At 35.9% G+C, this 18,296-nt stretch overlaps 2 protein-coding genes and 1 long non-coding RNA gene across 5 annotated transcripts; 2 read left to right on the plus strand and 1 right to left on the minus strand.

The window, feature by feature from the left end:
- Positions 1-10,453: 10,453 nt before the first annotated feature.
- On the minus strand, positions 10,454-11,202 carry LOC149235809 (uncharacterized). The gene is made up of 3 exons (XR_016268345.1): positions 11,106-11,202; positions 10,926-11,024; positions 10,454-10,477 (listed from the first exon to the last, which is right to left on the minus strand). It is a non-coding gene; the product is annotated as an uncharacterized LOC149235809 (long non-coding RNA).
- Positions 11,203-11,211: 9 nt separating this feature from the next.
- LOC149235810 ((-)-camphene synthase, chloroplastic-like) lies at positions 11,212-13,432 on the plus strand. Of its 3 annotated transcripts, none has more exons than XR_016268344.1 (4): positions 11,212-11,863; positions 12,518-12,652; positions 12,751-12,877; positions 13,000-13,432. XR_016268344.1 is itself a non-coding variant. In XM_089461468.1 (4 exons), the coding sequence occupies exons 2-4, from the start codon at positions 12,523-12,525 to the stop codon at positions 13,110-13,112; spliced, it is 342 nt and encodes a 113-aa protein (XP_089317594.1). In that variant the 5' UTR covers positions 11,213-11,863; positions 12,518-12,522; the 3' UTR covers positions 13,113-13,432. The 3 variants fall into 3 exon arrangements, 2 of the variants coding, with proteins under 2 accessions (XP_089317594.1, XP_089317593.1); XM_089461468.1 differs by having other exon boundaries at positions 11,213-11,863; positions 12,518-12,624; XM_089461467.1 differs by having other exon boundaries at positions 11,214-11,863; positions 12,508-12,624.
- Positions 13,433-14,586: 1,154 nt separating this feature from the next.
- LOC149235811 (cysteine protease XCP2-like) lies at positions 14,587-16,224 on the plus strand. Its single transcript, XM_089368677.1, has 4 exons — positions 14,587-15,104; positions 15,259-15,494; positions 15,668-15,805; positions 16,186-16,224. Exons 1-4 carry the CDS (start codon positions 14,666-14,668, stop codon positions 16,222-16,224), a joined length of 852 nt encoding a protein of 283 aa, XP_089224803.1. The 5' UTR covers positions 14,587-14,665.
- Positions 16,225-18,296: the final 2,072 nt, after the last annotated feature.

Consider the following 18,296-nt stretch of genomic DNA (forward strand, 5'->3'; position numbering starts at 1 on the left):
AAACAAAAAGCTCTGTTAATGAAATGGTCTGCACCATTAAATTTATGGTGTGAAATCGTGTCAAACGACTATAAACTTGGCACCTTTACCACATTGTCAAATTTTTTACCCTTGAGAACCTTGAAGATTCTCCCAAATATTCCTTCCTGGAGATGGGTGAAAAATTATCTACTCTGATGACAAATCTAAGCATAGCGTTGCACTCAAGAATTTCTGTGAAAAATTACTATAAAGTCAACATCATTTTTCCTCTATAAAAAATCAGCCTCCAATGGAATCTTTTAGATTTCTCAAGAATCAAAGAATATTCCTGCAATATTTTGTTTCAAGAAGCATTCCATGAGGGTTCCATCTCTACTATGGGTTCTGAGGCATTGAGCATTCTATCTAATTCATGGTTCCAACACTGCACACCATTCTAATGTCTCTTGGCTCGTGCTTTCTCACCTCCTCCTCCCATAGTCGAATGAGGAATGCAAGTTTAAATATAAAATTTTGAGTAGATATCTCAAGGAAAGGTCTGTTGGGCCATTGGCAAGTTGCCAAATTAATGAACGGATGGGCCCAAGTTCAAACCCCATCCAAAATGTGACATTATCAACACTTTTGTTTTCTTTTATGAGGCAAGTGGTTTAAAATGGGTGTGTTTTGTTAAACCATTGGCATGTGGTTGGAGGTTATGGTAACGTTGGCTGGAATTTTGTGTTAAGTGTTGGAAGTTATGGTTTAAGTGGGCTTGCTACTTGGGGCAGGCCAACACATGGCTAGTATGGGCTCGAAATGAATGGATGGGCCTAGGTTCAAAACCCATTCAAAATGTGACATTAACAACACTTTTGTTTGCTTTTATGAGGCAAGTGGTTTAAAATGGGCACGCTTTGTTAAACCATTAGTGTGTGGTTGGAGGTTATTGTAAACGATGGTTGGAATTTTGTGTTAAGTTTTGGTAGTTACATTTTAAGTGGGGCCGCTGCTTGGGGTAGGCCGACACCTGGCTAGCACAGGTTCAAATATTGCTAGCCTCGTCAGTTGTATTTATATACACATATAAATACACACACACACACACACACACACACACACACACATATATATATATATCTGTGTGTGTCTGTGAATGGTCGGTTGGGTGGGTTCATCAGGGGTGGCCCGCCCACCACATATTACAATATTTAACAGGTGTCGTTGGCGGGGGTGGCAGGTGTGGTGGCTCACCACCCCATTTTTTATTTTATTTTTAATAAAAAATTATTTAAAATTAATCTACCTATTTTTAAGGGTCATTGGAAAAATTAACGAGGCAACAAACTCCCTTGTTCTGGCAATCAAAATCCATGCACAAAAAAATTCCAAATTGTTTCCTCTTTAGTGGCTGCCACTAGGCCTTGTTTGATGAAAAATTTGACTCTCAATACCTTCAGCATACAAACTCAGATTTGAGTGTCTTTCACAACGTTGGAATTAGGACAATGAGCACTACTTTTTGGTCTTGGTTTGGGTGAAATCTGATAACTTTGATTTTTGATCTTTTGTTGAGCCATTTCTGAATTCTAACTATTTCTGGAGGCAACTGGATCAAAAGATCTAAGAGCCTTCCATGCTATATCAGGCAAAGGAACAATTCCTACCTTATGTCGAGGAGTTGGCACTAGATGCTTAGGTAGAGTTGACAAAGGATACAATTTTGTAGAAGAGTTTTAGAACTACAAGAGAGTGGCATCATGACCTTTGGCAGATTGGTCTAAAAGGACAAATTCTAGGACAAGCTAAATTGTACGCTAGAGAGAAGGTGGAGGAAAATTTTCCTAACCTCATTCAAAAGAAGTTTTTGGGGGCCAAAATCTAGCCAAAATAGGGAGGAGTGATCTGTATTGGATCATTAAATTGTTTTTCATATATTGGAGTGGAAAAAATGGAGGAATCAACTCATGGGACCATTTTTTACCAGTGGGACCCGGTTTGGTAAAACAGGGTTTGAAACCTTCCACAAGGATTTCAGGCATCAAACAAAATTTTTTGGGGTTAAAACTTTATTCTTTTAGCGTCACATTTTCTAATGCTATTCTACACAAAGATCTTTCCAATGACTAAAGAAATGCATCTGTCGGAATCCATATTCAAAAGTTATGCCACTCAAAAGCTTACCTTCTTGTTTTCTCACCCATAATTTGGGTGGATGTCACATCAGCCTCAATTATACATGGGAAAGGGGATACCCACATGATTATGAAGTAAAATACTCTAGAAGAGTCTATATTCTAACTTTGGTTAAGAGTTGACTTAGTCAAACTTTAGCACTAGTAGGTTATCAGACTATGATATAAATGGGCCACTAGGAGGAAGAGGATTTCCATTCTTTCGAGTGCATCTGTTCCATAGTTGAGTAAAAATAAGCCTAGAGGGTTAAGAGGTAGAAAACATAGACTCAAGATTTTTGCTCTATACCAACCCATGGGGTACAATCCATACTTCTTTGTACTCGTAACCATACTTTTATACAGATAGAGGGAGTGGAGCAGCCTCACCTTCCAGCTGGAATTTTATCCCAAAAGGGTTTCTAAGAGAAAATCTTGTGTCTAATGTTTGTGTGATATTTGATTTTGTCATTCTTTGTTATCTACATAATTTTAGTTTGCATGCATGCACTATTAATAGTAAATCTACAGATCCATAAATCTAATAAAATTGTAATAGTGTATAATTTTAGATTTTTAAGATAATATTATTATATCTATTTTGATGAACTATCTAGTGGAATATTGACATCAATTTATGGATCACAGACATACACTTTGGATACTTCCTACAAAATTAGATTAGGGATAGGGTCTTCACTTGTCAAAGCGACCAACAAAACAATAAGTTCTAAACCCAATGCTTTTGATTGTTCAACATATTTAATAAAAGGCTCACTCTATTTACTAATCACATATAATTAGGAATCTATATATCTCACATAGGATTCTACCCTATCCAAAGGCTGAACCCTCAATAAAACACTTCCAAAACTTGATGAATTTGATGCAAAAAATAATTCCATGTAGTGACCTAAATGGGACCCAACCAGCAAGAGGCAGATGATAGAATTGCTTAAATATTATTCCTGCAAGAAGGGGTAACCATGGTTGCAAAGGATTGTCGTAGCTTCAAATTTAAACTTATTTTATGATCTACGTTATACTCATAACATGTCTTTTAGAGACAAATGCAAGTGATGTGATATGAATAAATTATATGATGTCATAAAATCCGAGTCAAATCAAACTTCACTAATGTAACACCAAATCCTGAATTCCATTAGAGAAGAATGACCTTCACATGAAGAATTCAAGACTATCCTTGCCTAAATTTAATTTAGAGCTTACTTGTTGATGATGAGCATTCAAATAGTTGACTTTGGAGTGCAAGGCTAGTTCCTTTATATACATTTGTATAGGTATTTCTTGAGAGGAAACCATCTTGATTATTTGGGAGGGAAGCCTCATAAATTAGAATGGAAATTTGAATTTTTAAATGGAGCCAAATACTGTCCAAAAAATTCTTTAGTAATAATTCCTTTAATAATCTAAAAAAAAATTGGCCCAAAATTAATACATGTAGTTTCTTTAATTATATAAAATTCTTTTATGCCCGCGATATTAAATAATTTCCAATGACAAGTTGCCACATAAATATTTTGTTTGGGGTTTTTAACCATAAGATGTGGGCACCAATTTCAATTCGACATAACTCTCAAATCGTGAGGGCTCTCATGGCATGCCACGTACCATCGGAAACAACATGACAAGGTGAATACAATGATGATAGTATCAAAGGAAAATTCATTGATCTACATCTTCAAAATGTGGTGCTTCTAGGGCTTTCAAGGCTTCTTGTTCTTTGGAACTTCCAATTGATGCAAATTAGATGAATATTAAGAGTGTTAAATAATCGATGTTGATATCAATGACAACACCATTCAACAGTTGGTTCATATATATGTTAATATGTGCTTAATATTAAATGTTGAACTTGTTTTTTAATCTACTTTGTTATATGGTGGTTGTATGTTGTGTGTTGAATGTAATATGTGAGTTGTATGTATTGAATGCAAAATTTTTCTTTAGGGCTTTTCTTTTGAACCATTTGTATGCATATTAAACCATTCATGTATATTTGAGATTATATATATGGATTATGCATTTTATATTATATAAATGCTATTACTTGAGATAAAGATTCTAAATCTCTATTCCAACATCAATTTCTTGGGTTATTTTGAGTGATTTTTAATGATTTTTGGAGAAAAAGTTGTATGGCAGGCTGTTGTTTGTAAGAGACATATATTAATTTTTTGACTATTCAGAGCATAGTTCAAAATTTGATAATGTATTCACTAATCTCCATAGTTAGAGTAGTTATCACTAACAAAGATAACTAGCATGAATGGTCCAGAAAGATAAATCATACCCTCATTTCAAATGAATTGTGGAAAGGAGTTTCTGAAGGAGAAGGTGGAAATCCTCCTGAAAGTCCCACATTAGACAACGATATCACCATATGGGAGAGTAAGAAAAACAAGTCCCGTGCCTTGATTAATACATGAGTAAATGAAGATGTGAGTTGTCACATTCCACCTTTTACAAAAGCCTTTGATGCTTTAAAGAAGCTAAGAGACTTATATGACTCACATTCTGGGCTTGAAGTAGTCCAACTTATGATCAAAATATTCAACATTGAATTAGAAGATAATGATCTGTTGCCCTAACTTTTGAAATCATAGCTATTGTCCATGATATAAAATCCATCAGAGTTAAATTAGATGTTCCCCTCATAGATTTCATCAAGGAATGATATCCCACATATTATAATTATCTTGAATCATTACAAGGCAGTGGCAAGATTAGGGAGATTTCGTCTAACTCTCTTGTGGAGAAGTTTGCATAAAGAGAGAGATTTTGTGAAGAAGAAGATAGTTGCTCAGTATTATGAATAATTTGTATGCTTTGCACAGAAAGAGAAGAATCATCACAAGATTATTTTAGAGGAAGATGTGGCAAAAGATGACATGGAAAGAATAATAATAGAAGTAGGGGGAAAATATTACTAAGGAGGAAGAATTGATCATCATAGTATATGTTGTAACATAAATGGACATGATGATTCCACATGAAATCTCTCTTGGGATAAAATTAGACAAGAAAGAAATGAATAGGAAGGAAAATCACAACATCCAGGGAAAGGAAAAGCAACTGAATCCACTCATTATATTGTGGCACATTTCAATATTTGAGTAAACGAAAACTTATTTAATGCTTCACTTAATGGAAAGATGCATGGTTGCTTGATTAAGGAAGAACCTACCACATGACCTTTCAATGAGAGTTCTTTGAAGAATTTAGTGACAATGTAGATGGAACGGTCTACTTTGTAGGCAAATTAAAATTCAAGTCATTAAAGCCTGACACCATCAGGTTAAAATTGCTTAGACTCCCTAACTTTCTTCTACATGATATTCTCTAGCTCCAAGAGTTGTGGAGAAACTTTTTGTTGTTGGTTTACATATTCCAGTAAGGAAAATCCATTCACATGTTTGATGGAAATGTTGAGCTCAGAAAAACATAAAATAACTCACTTGCCATGATTGGGATAGAAGGAGAAAGTCTCTTAAAGTTGCAAGGAACCTTTATTTGTGCACGAAACTTTGCATATAGTTCTTCGTATGATAGGTACACTACCATCGAGTCTCTTATGGAATGCTATATTTGGACATTTTCACTATGACTAGGAAACTTAAACAATGTGATACTTGTATTTTAGGAAAACATAGGAAACAATCATTTCATGGTTCTCATTCTAGAGCACATAGAAAGCTTGAGTTAATCCATTCTGACTTAAGTGGCACCATGTCGGTTCTTTCTTCAAATGGAAATAAGTACATGATAAATTTTATTGATGATTACAGTAGAATTTGCTGGGTATATATGTTGAATAAAAAATATAAAGCTTTTGAGACTTTCAAAAAAAACCTTGTATGGATTGAAACCAATAAACAATCCAATATTGGCTCCATTTGTATTGAAAATGGAAAATAATATGCTTCAAATTAATTTTAAAACTATCTTCACCAACATGGGATTCAACATCAAACAATTGTGCCTTATAATCCCCAAGAGAATGGTGTAGCCAAAAAATTGAACAATACCATCTTAAAATGGTGCCTCCAATGATGTTTTTAAAAAATGTTATGTTGATGTTCTGGTTTGATTCTATTCAATGTGTAGTTTATATTAAAACCATACGTCCATCCCATGCTCTAAAACATAAGACTGCCTATAAAAGGTGGTATGGCCACATACACTCGGTGAGGCATCTCAGGGTTTTTGGTTCCACTTGTTATGCCTTGATACGTAAGGGACAAAGAAAAAATCTTGTTGCAAAGAATCAAAATTTTATTTTCTTAGGGTAATCGAATACCTCCAAATCATATCATCTCTAAGATGAAGAAAATAATAAGTTTACACTTTCTAAAGATGTTATTTTTCTTCAATATTCCACGACTGACAATTTTTTTAAGTGGCATCTTGATCACTTAGACAAATTCAGGCATGCAAAATATTTTCAGGAATTTTATGATGATATTCCACATCTTTAAGGAGTGAACCCTATCATGTATCAATCTATGTAATCTCCTTTTAAATCACTCTCTCCCCATTATGATGCTCCAACCATTGATCAAGAAGACACTTTGAGTGATGTGATTTAGAGAATTGGAAGGATAAATCTTGATTCAGCTCCATCTTAGCCAACTGAAAAACCTATGCCATCTCAGAATGGTCCTCCAAAATGGCTCACTAAGACACTTGGAAGTGTTAATGGTGATGAGGTTGGAGAGATAGGAATGAGAAGTTCTAGTTACAAAATGGAGTTGATTTACATGATTGTGATTTAGTTACTGATATGGATGTTTCTTATGATTTTGAATTAAATATTTCTATATATTTTGAACCAAATTCCTTTAAAAAAGTTACTCTCATGATGAATGGAAAGAATAAATGTAGAAAGAGTATGATGCTCTGATAAAGAATGGAACCTACAAGTAGGTGATGCTTTGTGTGGAACCAAAATGATTGGCTGCAAGTGGGTCTTTAGGAACAAGTATAACGTAGATGCCTCATTTGATAAGCATAAAAGTAGGCTCATGGAAAAAGATTTTTCATAGAAATAAGAGGTTGACTATGACGAAACATTGCCCCCCACAAAAAAATGGGCTACCATCTAGACTTTATTTTCCTTGATAACTCATAATCGATGGGAAGTCCATCAAATGGATGTAAAAAATCCTTTCTTGAATGAATATCTAAAAGATAATATTTTTAAGTCTCAACCATAAGGATTTGTTGTGAAGGTATGGGAGCATAAAGTATGCAAGCTTATAAAATCCTTGTATGGCCTCAAACAAGCACCAAGAGCCTAGTGTGAGAAATTGACTAAGCATTTTCTAAAACTAAATTTCAAGAACTATGATCTTGATGATGCAACCTTGTTTGTCAAGAAATTTGGAAAAAATATTGTATATCATGTGGTGTATGTATATGATCTATTGATGTGAGGAAGCAATTAAAATTACATTGCATCTATAAATAAATAATTGAGGAAAGGTTTTGAGATTATATATTTGGGATATGTTCACTATTATTTGCGTATTGAAGTAATCCAACATCAATATTTTATATTCCTCTCTCAAAAGAAGTACATTGAAGATCTGTTGAAAAAAATTAGCATGGCCCAATGTAATCCTTTGACCATTCCAATGGAACAAAATTTAAAGGTTACATCCAAAAAAGGAAATGAATTTGAGGAAGCAACTAAGTACAGAAACTCATAAGAAGTCTTAACTACTTTACTACTATTAGACTCGACATTTTATTTTCTGTTGGGACCCTCTCCATGTTTATGCAAAATCCTTGTGATGGTCATTGGTCTGTTGCAAAAAGTGTTCTAAGGTACCTGAAGGGAACTCAAACTTTGGACTCAAGTATACATAGGTGAATGAATTCAGGTTGATTGGATACTCTAATTTAGATCTTGATGGAGATAAGGAAAATGGACTATTTATTTCAGGTTTAGTTGTGATTCCCAGATCAAGAGCTATCTCTTGGAGGTTACAAAAACAATAAGTTCCAAGAGATTCCACAATAGAGGCAAGCCATATGGCAACTACAAAAGCAATGAAGCAAATTGTGCGGCTCAGGAAAATTCTTGAATATTTGCAAGAGATAGAAGTGCATTGTACTTATCTTCAATTGAAAATACTTCTGCAACAAAATTGGCCAAGAATCGAAAGTTCCATGATCGAACCAAGTATATCAATACAAAGTATCATTTGACTGACATCATATTAAGGCCAAGCCTATTCACCTACGTTATTTTTTAAAAAATATCTCCATCAAAGCACTTGGAAGAGAAAAGTTTGAAAGATTTGGAATGATCCTTGGACTCACCAATATCCCTTCAAATTAAGGGGGGAATGTTGATAACTAATCTTTAGGAATTAGGAAAATATTATAAATATTGTAAATATGAGAATAAAGAAGAAAAAGAGACATTGGAATATGAATTCCAAGGGCCTCTTTCTCCTTGTATATATTAATTATGATCTTTCTTAATGGAATAACAACTATTCGTGTAGTTATCAATGCCTGGCTTGACACTTGTGATGGATGATTTTTTTCATATAATTTACAAATTATTTTTCTCATTTAGTACATTCCAATGAGCTATTATTCATATGCAAAAGTTATGGTCTTAACAAGGTAAAGATCCAAATATTCATTACATGTCAAGATGGTGACCATGTTAGCACACCATAATTCTAATATAAGTATTGATTAACATGTGAGAATCCAATATACACCTTTAAAAGCATAATGGAAGTTCCAAGAAGGTTTTAGAACCCTAAATCCAACATAATTTATAATACAAGGGTTCCCTTATTCTTTAGGTGCTAATTGTTCCATGGAATGAACGTGATTGTGAAACAAATACTAATAGATTAATGAGAGAAACTCATAGGGTAGAGGACTATAAGTATTGATTAACATGTGGGAATCCAATATACACCTTTAAAAGCATAATGGAAGTTCCAAGAAGGTTTTAGAACCCTAAATCCAGCGTAATTTATAGTGTAAAAGGGTTCCCTTATGCTTTAGGTGCTAATTGTTGCATGGAATGAACATGATTGTGCAACAAATACTAATAGTGTAATGAGAGAAACTCATAAGGTAGAAGACTATAGAAGACCATAGTGACTGATAACTTTATGGTAAGCTTAAGAAGATTTAAACTATAAATCTCAATAATAAAAGAACAAAAAAGACATAGTAATTGATAAAGTCCAAAATATGATGAAATCTTAACAACATTATGAACGACAAAGATATATCTTGTTTATGCTACATATAAAATTATCATTCCATTATTATCTAATCATTAGAGATTGTATAATTGATGACAAATTTTAAATTTTGAATAAAAAAAAATGAATTTTAGATAAAGAAAAAAAATATCGTAATTAGAATTATTTTCCAATTAATATTAGTGAAATAATTTGACTTAATAATATATATCAATTTTAAAAATATTTATGAAATGTATTCCTATCCAATTAGGTTGTTTCCAACTAATATGAAGCTATATCCTATATTCATTCAGTATTTTGGTCATGCAATCTTATTAGTCCCTGCCATCTGGCATTAGGCAGGGACTATAGTAATCGATCAGGGTGGAGTTAGCATTAATTCTGCGGTGTTATTAGCTGTTTAACATAAGGTTTCCAAATCGCCTTTCAGCCGATGTGCTTACATAAGCTAAGTTCCATTTGCAACATCCACTTCGCCATCTTATTTGGCCTCTTCCCGAGGCGGAAGAGGCCCGATCATACCTTAAATTACTTTTATGCGCACTGCATTCTCCCTAACTGTCAACGGTCTGGGTTTAATGTTAACATTAATTCCCATTAATTCGTATTATCTGCAGGGGTATGGGTATGTTAAGGTTTACTAAGCTTTGGTGTTAAGCTGCAGGTGTCCGTGGCTGCCGGCAGGTGTCAGGAGGGCGGTCCCCAATATCAACACCTTGCATCTGCTTCCCATGTTTCTTGCATTTACTTCCGAGAGAGCTTCTGGTTGTAGGAAGCCAGGAAATTCTGCTTGACCTTCCTTGGCGGGGTAGCGGAACGACCTTGCATCTGTCGCCTGGTTCGCATCTGTCGCCTGGTTCAATCAACGACCATTTCTGGAGGAGCCCAGCACGTTCGACTACCTTACAACAGGTTTTCCCATTCCTGTATGTTATCCCATTCCTGTATGTTACATTCCTGTATGTTATCCCATTCCTGTATGTTATTTTTGTTGCAGTGAAGGAAAATCCCTGAGACTGCTTTCTTTATAGTTGGTTTCACAAGTCTGATTGACTTCTCTGCCATATAGCTGATGGTCTGTTGGGAAAAAACAACATGGATTCAAATAGATCAAGATTTTTTTTTTGAGATTTTATATAGGATACAAGAGAATAGAATATATTTATTTACATCCTCGGAAGACTCTGTAGAAACTATAGGACTAAGTTATAGCGAAAATTGTACAACAAATTTCCGCAGCGTAGCTACCCCAAGGCTAACTTCATCTACTCTATCTATACTGTGAAAATACCCATTTTTCAAAGTTTTTAAACACCTTGAGTATCAACTACCTACTTGTTTTTAAGTTTTAAAACACTTTACATATAAGTTTATAACTACGTACTGAGGGCAAATTTTACCAGCCATGTAAACTATTCAAATATTCATGCTTTATTGAGGGCTTCTTCTTACTTTCTTGTACAAAGTTACTGTAACATGTATATTAACCCACCTAAAAAAATGCCTGATGTTCAACATGACTTACTTGTTTAGGTTCGCCATTTCTGCCTCCAATGGTGGTTGCAATAATATGCCCCGCCTCTGTGACATTTCCAGCTACGACAGTTGCTTTTTCTTCCATCTCCTGAGGAACTTATCCATTAGGAAAAATTGATTTGAAACACTGTAACAGTTCTGTTTCAAATAACCTAAACCATGTGATCACCTTGTCATCCTTGATCTTCATGGTGTTCATCTCTCTGGGTAGGCGTTCAACTCCACTTGGTCCCAATTTTACTGGCGCAGAACCGGTCTTGGTTTTTGGGGTCCTCCCTGTGAGGGGAGGTGAGCGACCTAAACTGCTATATCAATCTATTTTCGTGAGCCTCCCGGCCATGTATCTTCTCTTGGCAGGTCCTGAAAGGTCTGCTTTGCTTTCTCATTGATGCCTTGCTCCGTCCTACCTTTCAGTCAGTGCAGGCTGGGAATCTCAGCAAGCAAGCAGGTTTCCAAGCTACCTTTGTACAATATTCAGATGCAGACACACGGTGGAGTGTCATCCTTCGGATATCACATTGACCAGGGCCATTCCTCGCGTGTTCTTTGAGAGCCTATCAAACCATGATCAAAAGGAACAGATCTCCTTTCATGCTAATCTATGCTAATCTCGACATTGCCGGAAGAAAGAGCCTGTGAACTATCCAAGATTATGCTGTAATGCATGCACGCTGGCGGGTCTTCAGAATGGTGGCCACGGTCTTTTTGTTCCATTAGTCGAACTATCCAAGATTATGCAAAACAGGTGTAACACATGCAGGGAGGGTCTTCGGAATGGCGGGTCCGTGGATTATCTCCAGAACAGGTTCTACACGACTTCCGACTCGGATTTGCCAAAATATGTCATATGATCACGGTTCTCGACGATATCTACGACACCTTCGGAACAATGGAGGAGCTCGAACTCTTAACCGCAGCATTTAAGAGGTGATATCTGGGGAGGCCTATTTCATAGAGGTGATATCTGGGAGGCCTATTTCATACATATAATTCTTATGTATTTTTAATAACTTTACCTTCAAATTAAGAAAACGTATACTAATCCTTCTCGATTTTAAATAAGTAACTTTCTAATCGAGTCAACGAATATTACCATTGCATAAATTGTGTATATAATGATCAGATGGGACCCGTCTTCAATAAATCTATGTTACCAGAAACGGGACGGTTGCCACCGTTCCCCGTATAAAACGTGTAAGAAACGGAAACCAGACGGAAACCAGACGGAAACGCCGTTTTCTACGGTTATTTTAGCTAACGGGTGCATATATTTTATGGGAAATTTTTTACAGGTGGTAGTTCGCATTCTCAGCTTGTATTTTCACTCTTTATTGTAGATTTCAGTCATGTATTCATTCAATAATCTAGAGGCTTATGCCAAGTATATAGAAAGTTGATTATTTATGTACTATTGTCCTTTTTTAGTTGATTTGTTTTCCTTTAACACATATACGATTAATTTTCTCTCTCCTCGTTTCTTAGAGTGCGAAACCTCCCAACTCCGTTTCTCGTACCGTTTTCGTTTCTCGTTTCGTTTCCCGTTTCTCGTTTCTGGTAACATAGCAATAAAGTGTCTTCCAGATTATATGAGAGGATTGTACATGGCGGTTTACCACAACATAAACGAAATGGCACGAGAGGCACAGAAGATTCAAGGCCGAGACACAGTCAGCTATGTTCGACAATCTGTATGAACAATTATAGTAAAGCATACACGTAATACAAATATTTCTTTGTGAGAACCTTAACTTGGGGAAATATTTCACCCAGTATGATCAGTTAATTTTGTTTCGCTTGTTCATGTGCCTGTGCAGTGGGAGGATTATTTTGATTCGTCTATGGTAGAAGCCAGGTCGATTTCCACTGGTTATCTTCCGACGTTCGAGGGGTACCTTGATATGTGCCATCCTTCGACTCAAAGGCGACACTCAAGGCTACAAGGTATTCCTCATAACCTTTTATAGCAAATCAAATCAAATGGAATATGTTGTGGATTTATTCATTTTTTATTGCAATTTAGAATTGGGATACATATGATAGTGACAATGGCATTGTGAATGCAGGCGGACAGGGCGCGTGGAGAGGAAGCTTCGTCCGGAACGTGTTATATGAAAGACAATCCTGGACTAACAACAGAGGAAGATGCTGTCAATCACATCAATTCTATGGTCAATGAGTTAACAAAGGAACTGAATTGGGAGTTACTTAGACCCGACAGCATTATTCCCATCTCTTACAAGAAGCCTGCGTTTGACATTTGCAGAATTTTTCATCACGGTTACAAGTACCGAGATGGGTTCAGTGTTGCAAGCATTGAAATAAAGAAGTTGGTAACGAGAACCATCGTTGAAACTGTGACTTTGTAACAAGACCTGAAACGTACAATAAGTTCCCAAGTTTCTGATTTTGCTACCTAAACCTGGAGATCTCTGATTTTGCTACCGTGTTCTTTTTGGTCAGCTAATAGAGACGTCCATATCATAATGGTCATATGGAGTAGGTGGTGGAATTGATTGGAAGCATGGAAAGATACCATATTACATTATAAAATATGTGGCTTTATCTTATAAAATATGTGCGTTCATGTCAATCTATTTTATTGGTTATATTTGATAGCACTTCGATAGAGTGTAAGATAATCAATCTAGAGCAAGGGATAACGCTCAAAGCACTGGTTCTGGTTAATCAAGCGAATCACCCGGATCAACTGATTAGTCGATCAACCTCATTGGTTGAACTAAGAGCTTACATTATAAAATATGTGGCTTTATTTTATAAAATATGTGCGTTCATGTCAATCTATTTTATTGGTTATATTTGATAGCACTTCGATAGAGTGTAAGATAATCAATCTAGAGCAAGGGATAACGCTCAAAGTACTGGTTCTCGTTAATCAAGCGAATCACCCGGATCAACTTCTTAGTCGATCAAGGTCATTGGTTGAACTAAGAGCTTGCCAGCATAGCTATGACACATCACATATTATGCAGGCTCAACTTAGTGCAGGGACTCGCTGCATCGCAGCCATCCTTGTTTAATTTTACTACTTTCGACTTAATATGGAACTAAATCTTATTCTATTTCCACTCCAAATCTTATTTCCATTTTTATTTTCAAATCTTATTTCTATTTTTAGGTTCTATTTTCACTGCATAAAATTGTGGTTTGTTGTTGTATTTCACTTCCTTTAAGGGCGAACACTCAATGTATTATAAGAAAAGCGATAAGTTAGAATTAGAGAAATAAATGAACTTGAAGACTGGAATTCATATTAATAAATAATATATCCCAGATACTTAGGTAATAATAAAATATTTTCTTGTATCTTAGCTAATAATAAAATATTTTCTTATTTCCATTTTAATGATTATTTATTTTTAATTTAACGTAACTTATTCCTATTATAATAAAAATGATAATTAAGATAACTATTTAGTGAACGTTGATCTTCTTATCCAGATTTCTATCCTACACGTTTGCCTTATACAGGTGTTGTGATGTGGCTTATCTTCTCTGATATCATTTATTGTAATTATGTTTTTAATGTGTTAGAGGCTCTCTATTTATATCCATCCATCACTCATCCTTTCATCGTCAGATGCGACATACAGATTGATATCAGGTAGGTCAATTCTGTCAACCCACATTGGTTCTAACAGAGAATTAATTTTATTTTCAGTTCAACTTTGGCTAACTAACTAAGCAACCTGTTTCTGATTTTGGTTTCAGATGGCTTACACATGTCTCCCTGCATTCCTCTTTGCCTGCTTGATACTCATCGCCTTGACATCTGCAAGGGATTTTGGATACTCCCCTGAGGATCTTCTGAGTGAGGAAAGAACTGTGAGTCTCTATGAATCATGGCGCGCCAAGCACAACAAGGTGTATACATTAGAAGAGGAGAAGCAACAGAGATACCGGATTTTCAGAGACAATCTGAGATATATAGATGAAGTTAACCAGAAGAACCTGAGCTACTGGCTTGGTCTTACCAAATTTGCAGACATGAGTAATGACGAGTTCAAATCAAGATACCTAAGAACTAAACGAAGCCAGCCTAGAAGTTATGGCAAGAAATTCAGATTCGAAAACCCTAGTGATGTGTCCCGGCCTATAGATTGGAGGGAGAAAGGTGCAGTGACCCATGTGAAAGATCAAGGCGAATGCGGTGAGTTTGTTGATATGTGAAACATAAATTAATTTCAAGAAGCCTCAAAGCTGATAATGTAACTAATATCAGTTAGGTTTATCCTTAGCTCAATCTCCATGAAATGTAAAAAGCATTAATGTTTCAAATTTGTGCGGTGTTATATATTATCCAGGCAGTTGTTGGGCTTTTGTCACAACTGGAGCAGTAGAAGGCATCAACCAAATCGTGACTGGCAATCTTGTTTCCCTTTCCGAGCAAGAGCTTATCGACTGTAACACGCCTGAAAACCACGGTTGCGAAGGGGGAGATATGCCGAAAGGATTTGAATATATTATGTCTACTGGGGGAATTTATTCAGAAGCAGATTACCCTTATAAGGGCGAAGACGGAGAATGTGAATACAACGAAGTATTTTATTCTACTGAAATCTAAATTTGATTTAGGGTAGATTTAAGGAACATTTGAGCATCTTATCATTTAAATTAATTGACTTCTCTTTTCTGCTGCTGCATGTTACCATGTTCATGTTGAATCACAAAGTTGTATTTACTGATTGTCTGCTGCTACATGTTCATGTTCAGTCGATTCACAACGCGGCATCGATCGATGGGTACGAGATTGTGCATACTAGCCTTGATGCCCTCTTACAAGCCCTGGCTAATCAGCCCATCAGTGCGGGAATTGATTCCTCTGGCGATAATTTCCAGCATTACGCAGGCGTAAGAACTACGCAACATGTTATCATTCCTAGATACTATATCTTCCTAGCATGTAGATTTTTATAGTTAAAAACATTATTAGTATTATATATATATATATATATATATATATAATATTGTTGATTTTTTTAGACTTTCAGCATTTCGGATGAACCCTTTACATATTTTTTCGATAAAGAAAGTTTATCAAATGAATTTTCTATGTCCAGAGCTGGGTGAAAGTATTTCTAATGGACTTTTATATTTGAAAATAAGTGAAGTGTTCGCTCAAAACTTCAAAAAAACCAACGAAATCCCACATTGTTACAAAAGTTTTAATCATATCTTCCAATGATTGATGGAAATTAACTTTCCATCTGGGTTTGTGTTTTTCATTGCAGGGCGTGCTGGAAGGGCAACCAATAAATCACAAGTCATAGGGCCATAAATAAACGGCGGCTGTATATGCCGACCGTTCGATTTTGCTAAGGCCGAAATCTAACGGTGGGCATATACAGCCGCCGTTCATTTATGACCCGATAGCTTGTGATTTATGGTTTGCCGTCAGGAAGCTGTGGAACCGACATGAATCACGGAGTTTTAATAGTTGGTTATGACAGCGATGGGGCCCTTATTGCAAAGAATTCTTGGGGTACTGACTGGGGACAGGGGTTAAATTTGACGCCCGTATGCCCGTTTTTAGGTTTTTTACAAGTAAAATACGTTCTAATTTCAAATATGCGCGTCAGGCGTAACTTGCTATTAATTTTTAATAACGTCAATATGACGGGCATGTTTGAAAATCAAAAGTTTTAAGTTTTTTTTAATAATGGTTTGATATATATATCCGCATCCAGGCATCTGCATTGTTGTACGTTGAAAATATGGCTATCGATGAAGTACAGATTCGTCGGCACTGCGAATCTGCGATGAGTCATGACATAGTTTAATGCCATAAAGCCACAGTGGTTTATTCCCACCTACTTCCCGTTCCCACCATCGAACGCACCTCGTTGCCGGTTCTAAAACGTGGTTCAGACCAAATATTTGTTGCCATCGAACGCACCTCGTTGCCGGTTCTAAAACGTGGTTCAGAGCTTCTGCAAAGAGTTGTTTCGGCTTCTCTACAAGCGATTGGGAAACAAGGGATCACCAATTCTCTCGTGACTAAAAACTGTTGACTGGTAAGTCGTCTCATATTTTAAACATGCATTATTCGTGAGTTTTCCCTTCTTTTGTGTTTGAAATGATGAGCGAAACTAGTAAAAACTTTACCTGTATTATAAATGGAAATCCAGTGAACATTTTTGTGGGAAGAAAAGCGGCTACCATATTTGCACCTGTAAAGTTTTCACCCTTTCCAAAAGCTAATGTAATAGCCCATTTTCGAACATCTTTCCTCTACTCAACTCGATACACATTTTCCATGGGAAACCATAAATGCATTGTCTCGTCTAATATTGATCTTCTTTTGCTAACAAATGCAGAACGAAGGATTCGCTGTCATTTTCCCAGATTGTAGAAACATCATTTTATGCTCCTCGCTTTGCTTTCAGCTGCCAATAAAGATTTTGCTTGCTTGTTATTTGTCTTTTCTTCCCGTATCGAAATACAATCTAATGACAAGTGTTATGCATTTACAGACGACCTTTTCACTTCACAGTTTAAAGCTTTGATATGTGCCTTCTGAGTGCTAAGGTGTTCAAAGTAAACTGCCAAACGGATTTCCTTAAGCGTAGTTTGTCATTGAGCTCTCTTTGTCCCAGTATTCTTGCACAGGCATGCTTTTCCGTAATGAAATATCTCAATCTTTTTTCTCTGATTCGAACCTTTGACCTAAACCGTATCAAGACGTCAAGTTTCCTTTGAAATTTCGCATATTATAAAAGTTTATGATTTGCAATGCAAAATCCCTGTAAATTTGACAATGTTGTAAGGCATTTATTAATTCGCGTGAAAAGACGAAGAAATACCACTGTTCGTCAGATTCCACTTCCAATCTTCTCCTCTCCACTGGTCTGCCTCTTGGAAATTTACTAAGTTTATCTTTTATAACTAATCCTTTACCCACACCAACAGAAGTTCCCTTTACGGTGACCGTCTGTTTACTTAAAATACAGAAAGTTATCAGAAGTCTACTCCACATCATTAATCTAGAGTGAGTGAGTATATATATATGACTTGTTTATTCAGTCTTTCAAGGAACACGTTTTGCAAAGGCGACACTGGTATTTTCTTCATATACAATGAAAGAGTATTGCCAGAGTGGATAAAGTACTAGTCTGTGAGCTACTACTTTGGCCTCAAAGAAAGATTCTGAAAACCTGCAATCATCAGAGATGGACTGAAAATAGCTTCATGCTCAACTGGAGTATTCTTTAACAGTATTCGATTTGTCTAGGTGGATGGATTTCTCCCCCACCCACAGTTGATCTTTTGATCGGCAAGGAACCATGTTCTCTTCTGTGTGCCTGATTTGAGAAAGTATCAGCTTCCTGGTTATACTCTGTAG

Source organism: Pinus tabuliformis, chromosome 8 (assembly GCF_031772625.1).
Source record: "Pinus tabuliformis cultivar Carrire ecotype Pingquan chromosome 8, CPIR1, whole genome shotgun sequence".
Classification (NCBI taxonomy): Eukaryota; Viridiplantae; Streptophyta; class Pinopsida; order Pinales; family Pinaceae; genus Pinus; species Pinus tabuliformis.

Bases quoted from the DNA above. Each gene is read 5' to 3' on its own strand.
- LOC149235810 (XM_089461468.1), top strand. From the start codon at position 12,523: ATGAGAGGATTGTACATGGCGGTTTACCACAACATAAACGAAATGGCA. The intron at 12,625-12,750 runs GTATGAACAATT...GTGCCTGTGCAG, and splicing joins TCAGCTATGTTCGACAATCT to TGGGAGGATTATTTTGATTC. The intron at 12,878-12,999 runs GTATTCCTCATA...TTGTGAATGCAG, and splicing joins GCGACACTCAAGGCTACAAG to GCGGACAGGGCGCGTGGAGA.
- LOC149235811 (XM_089368677.1), top strand. From the start codon at position 14,666: ATGGCTTACACATGTCTCCCTGCATTCCTCTTTGCCTGCTTGATACTC. The intron at 15,105-15,258 runs GTGAGTTTGTTG...TATATTATCCAG, and splicing joins GAAAGATCAAGGCGAATGCG to GCAGTTGTTGGGCTTTTGTC. The intron at 15,806-16,185 runs GTAAGAACTACG...TTTTCATTGCAG, and splicing joins ATTTCCAGCATTACGCAGGC to GGCGTGCTGGAAGGGCAACC.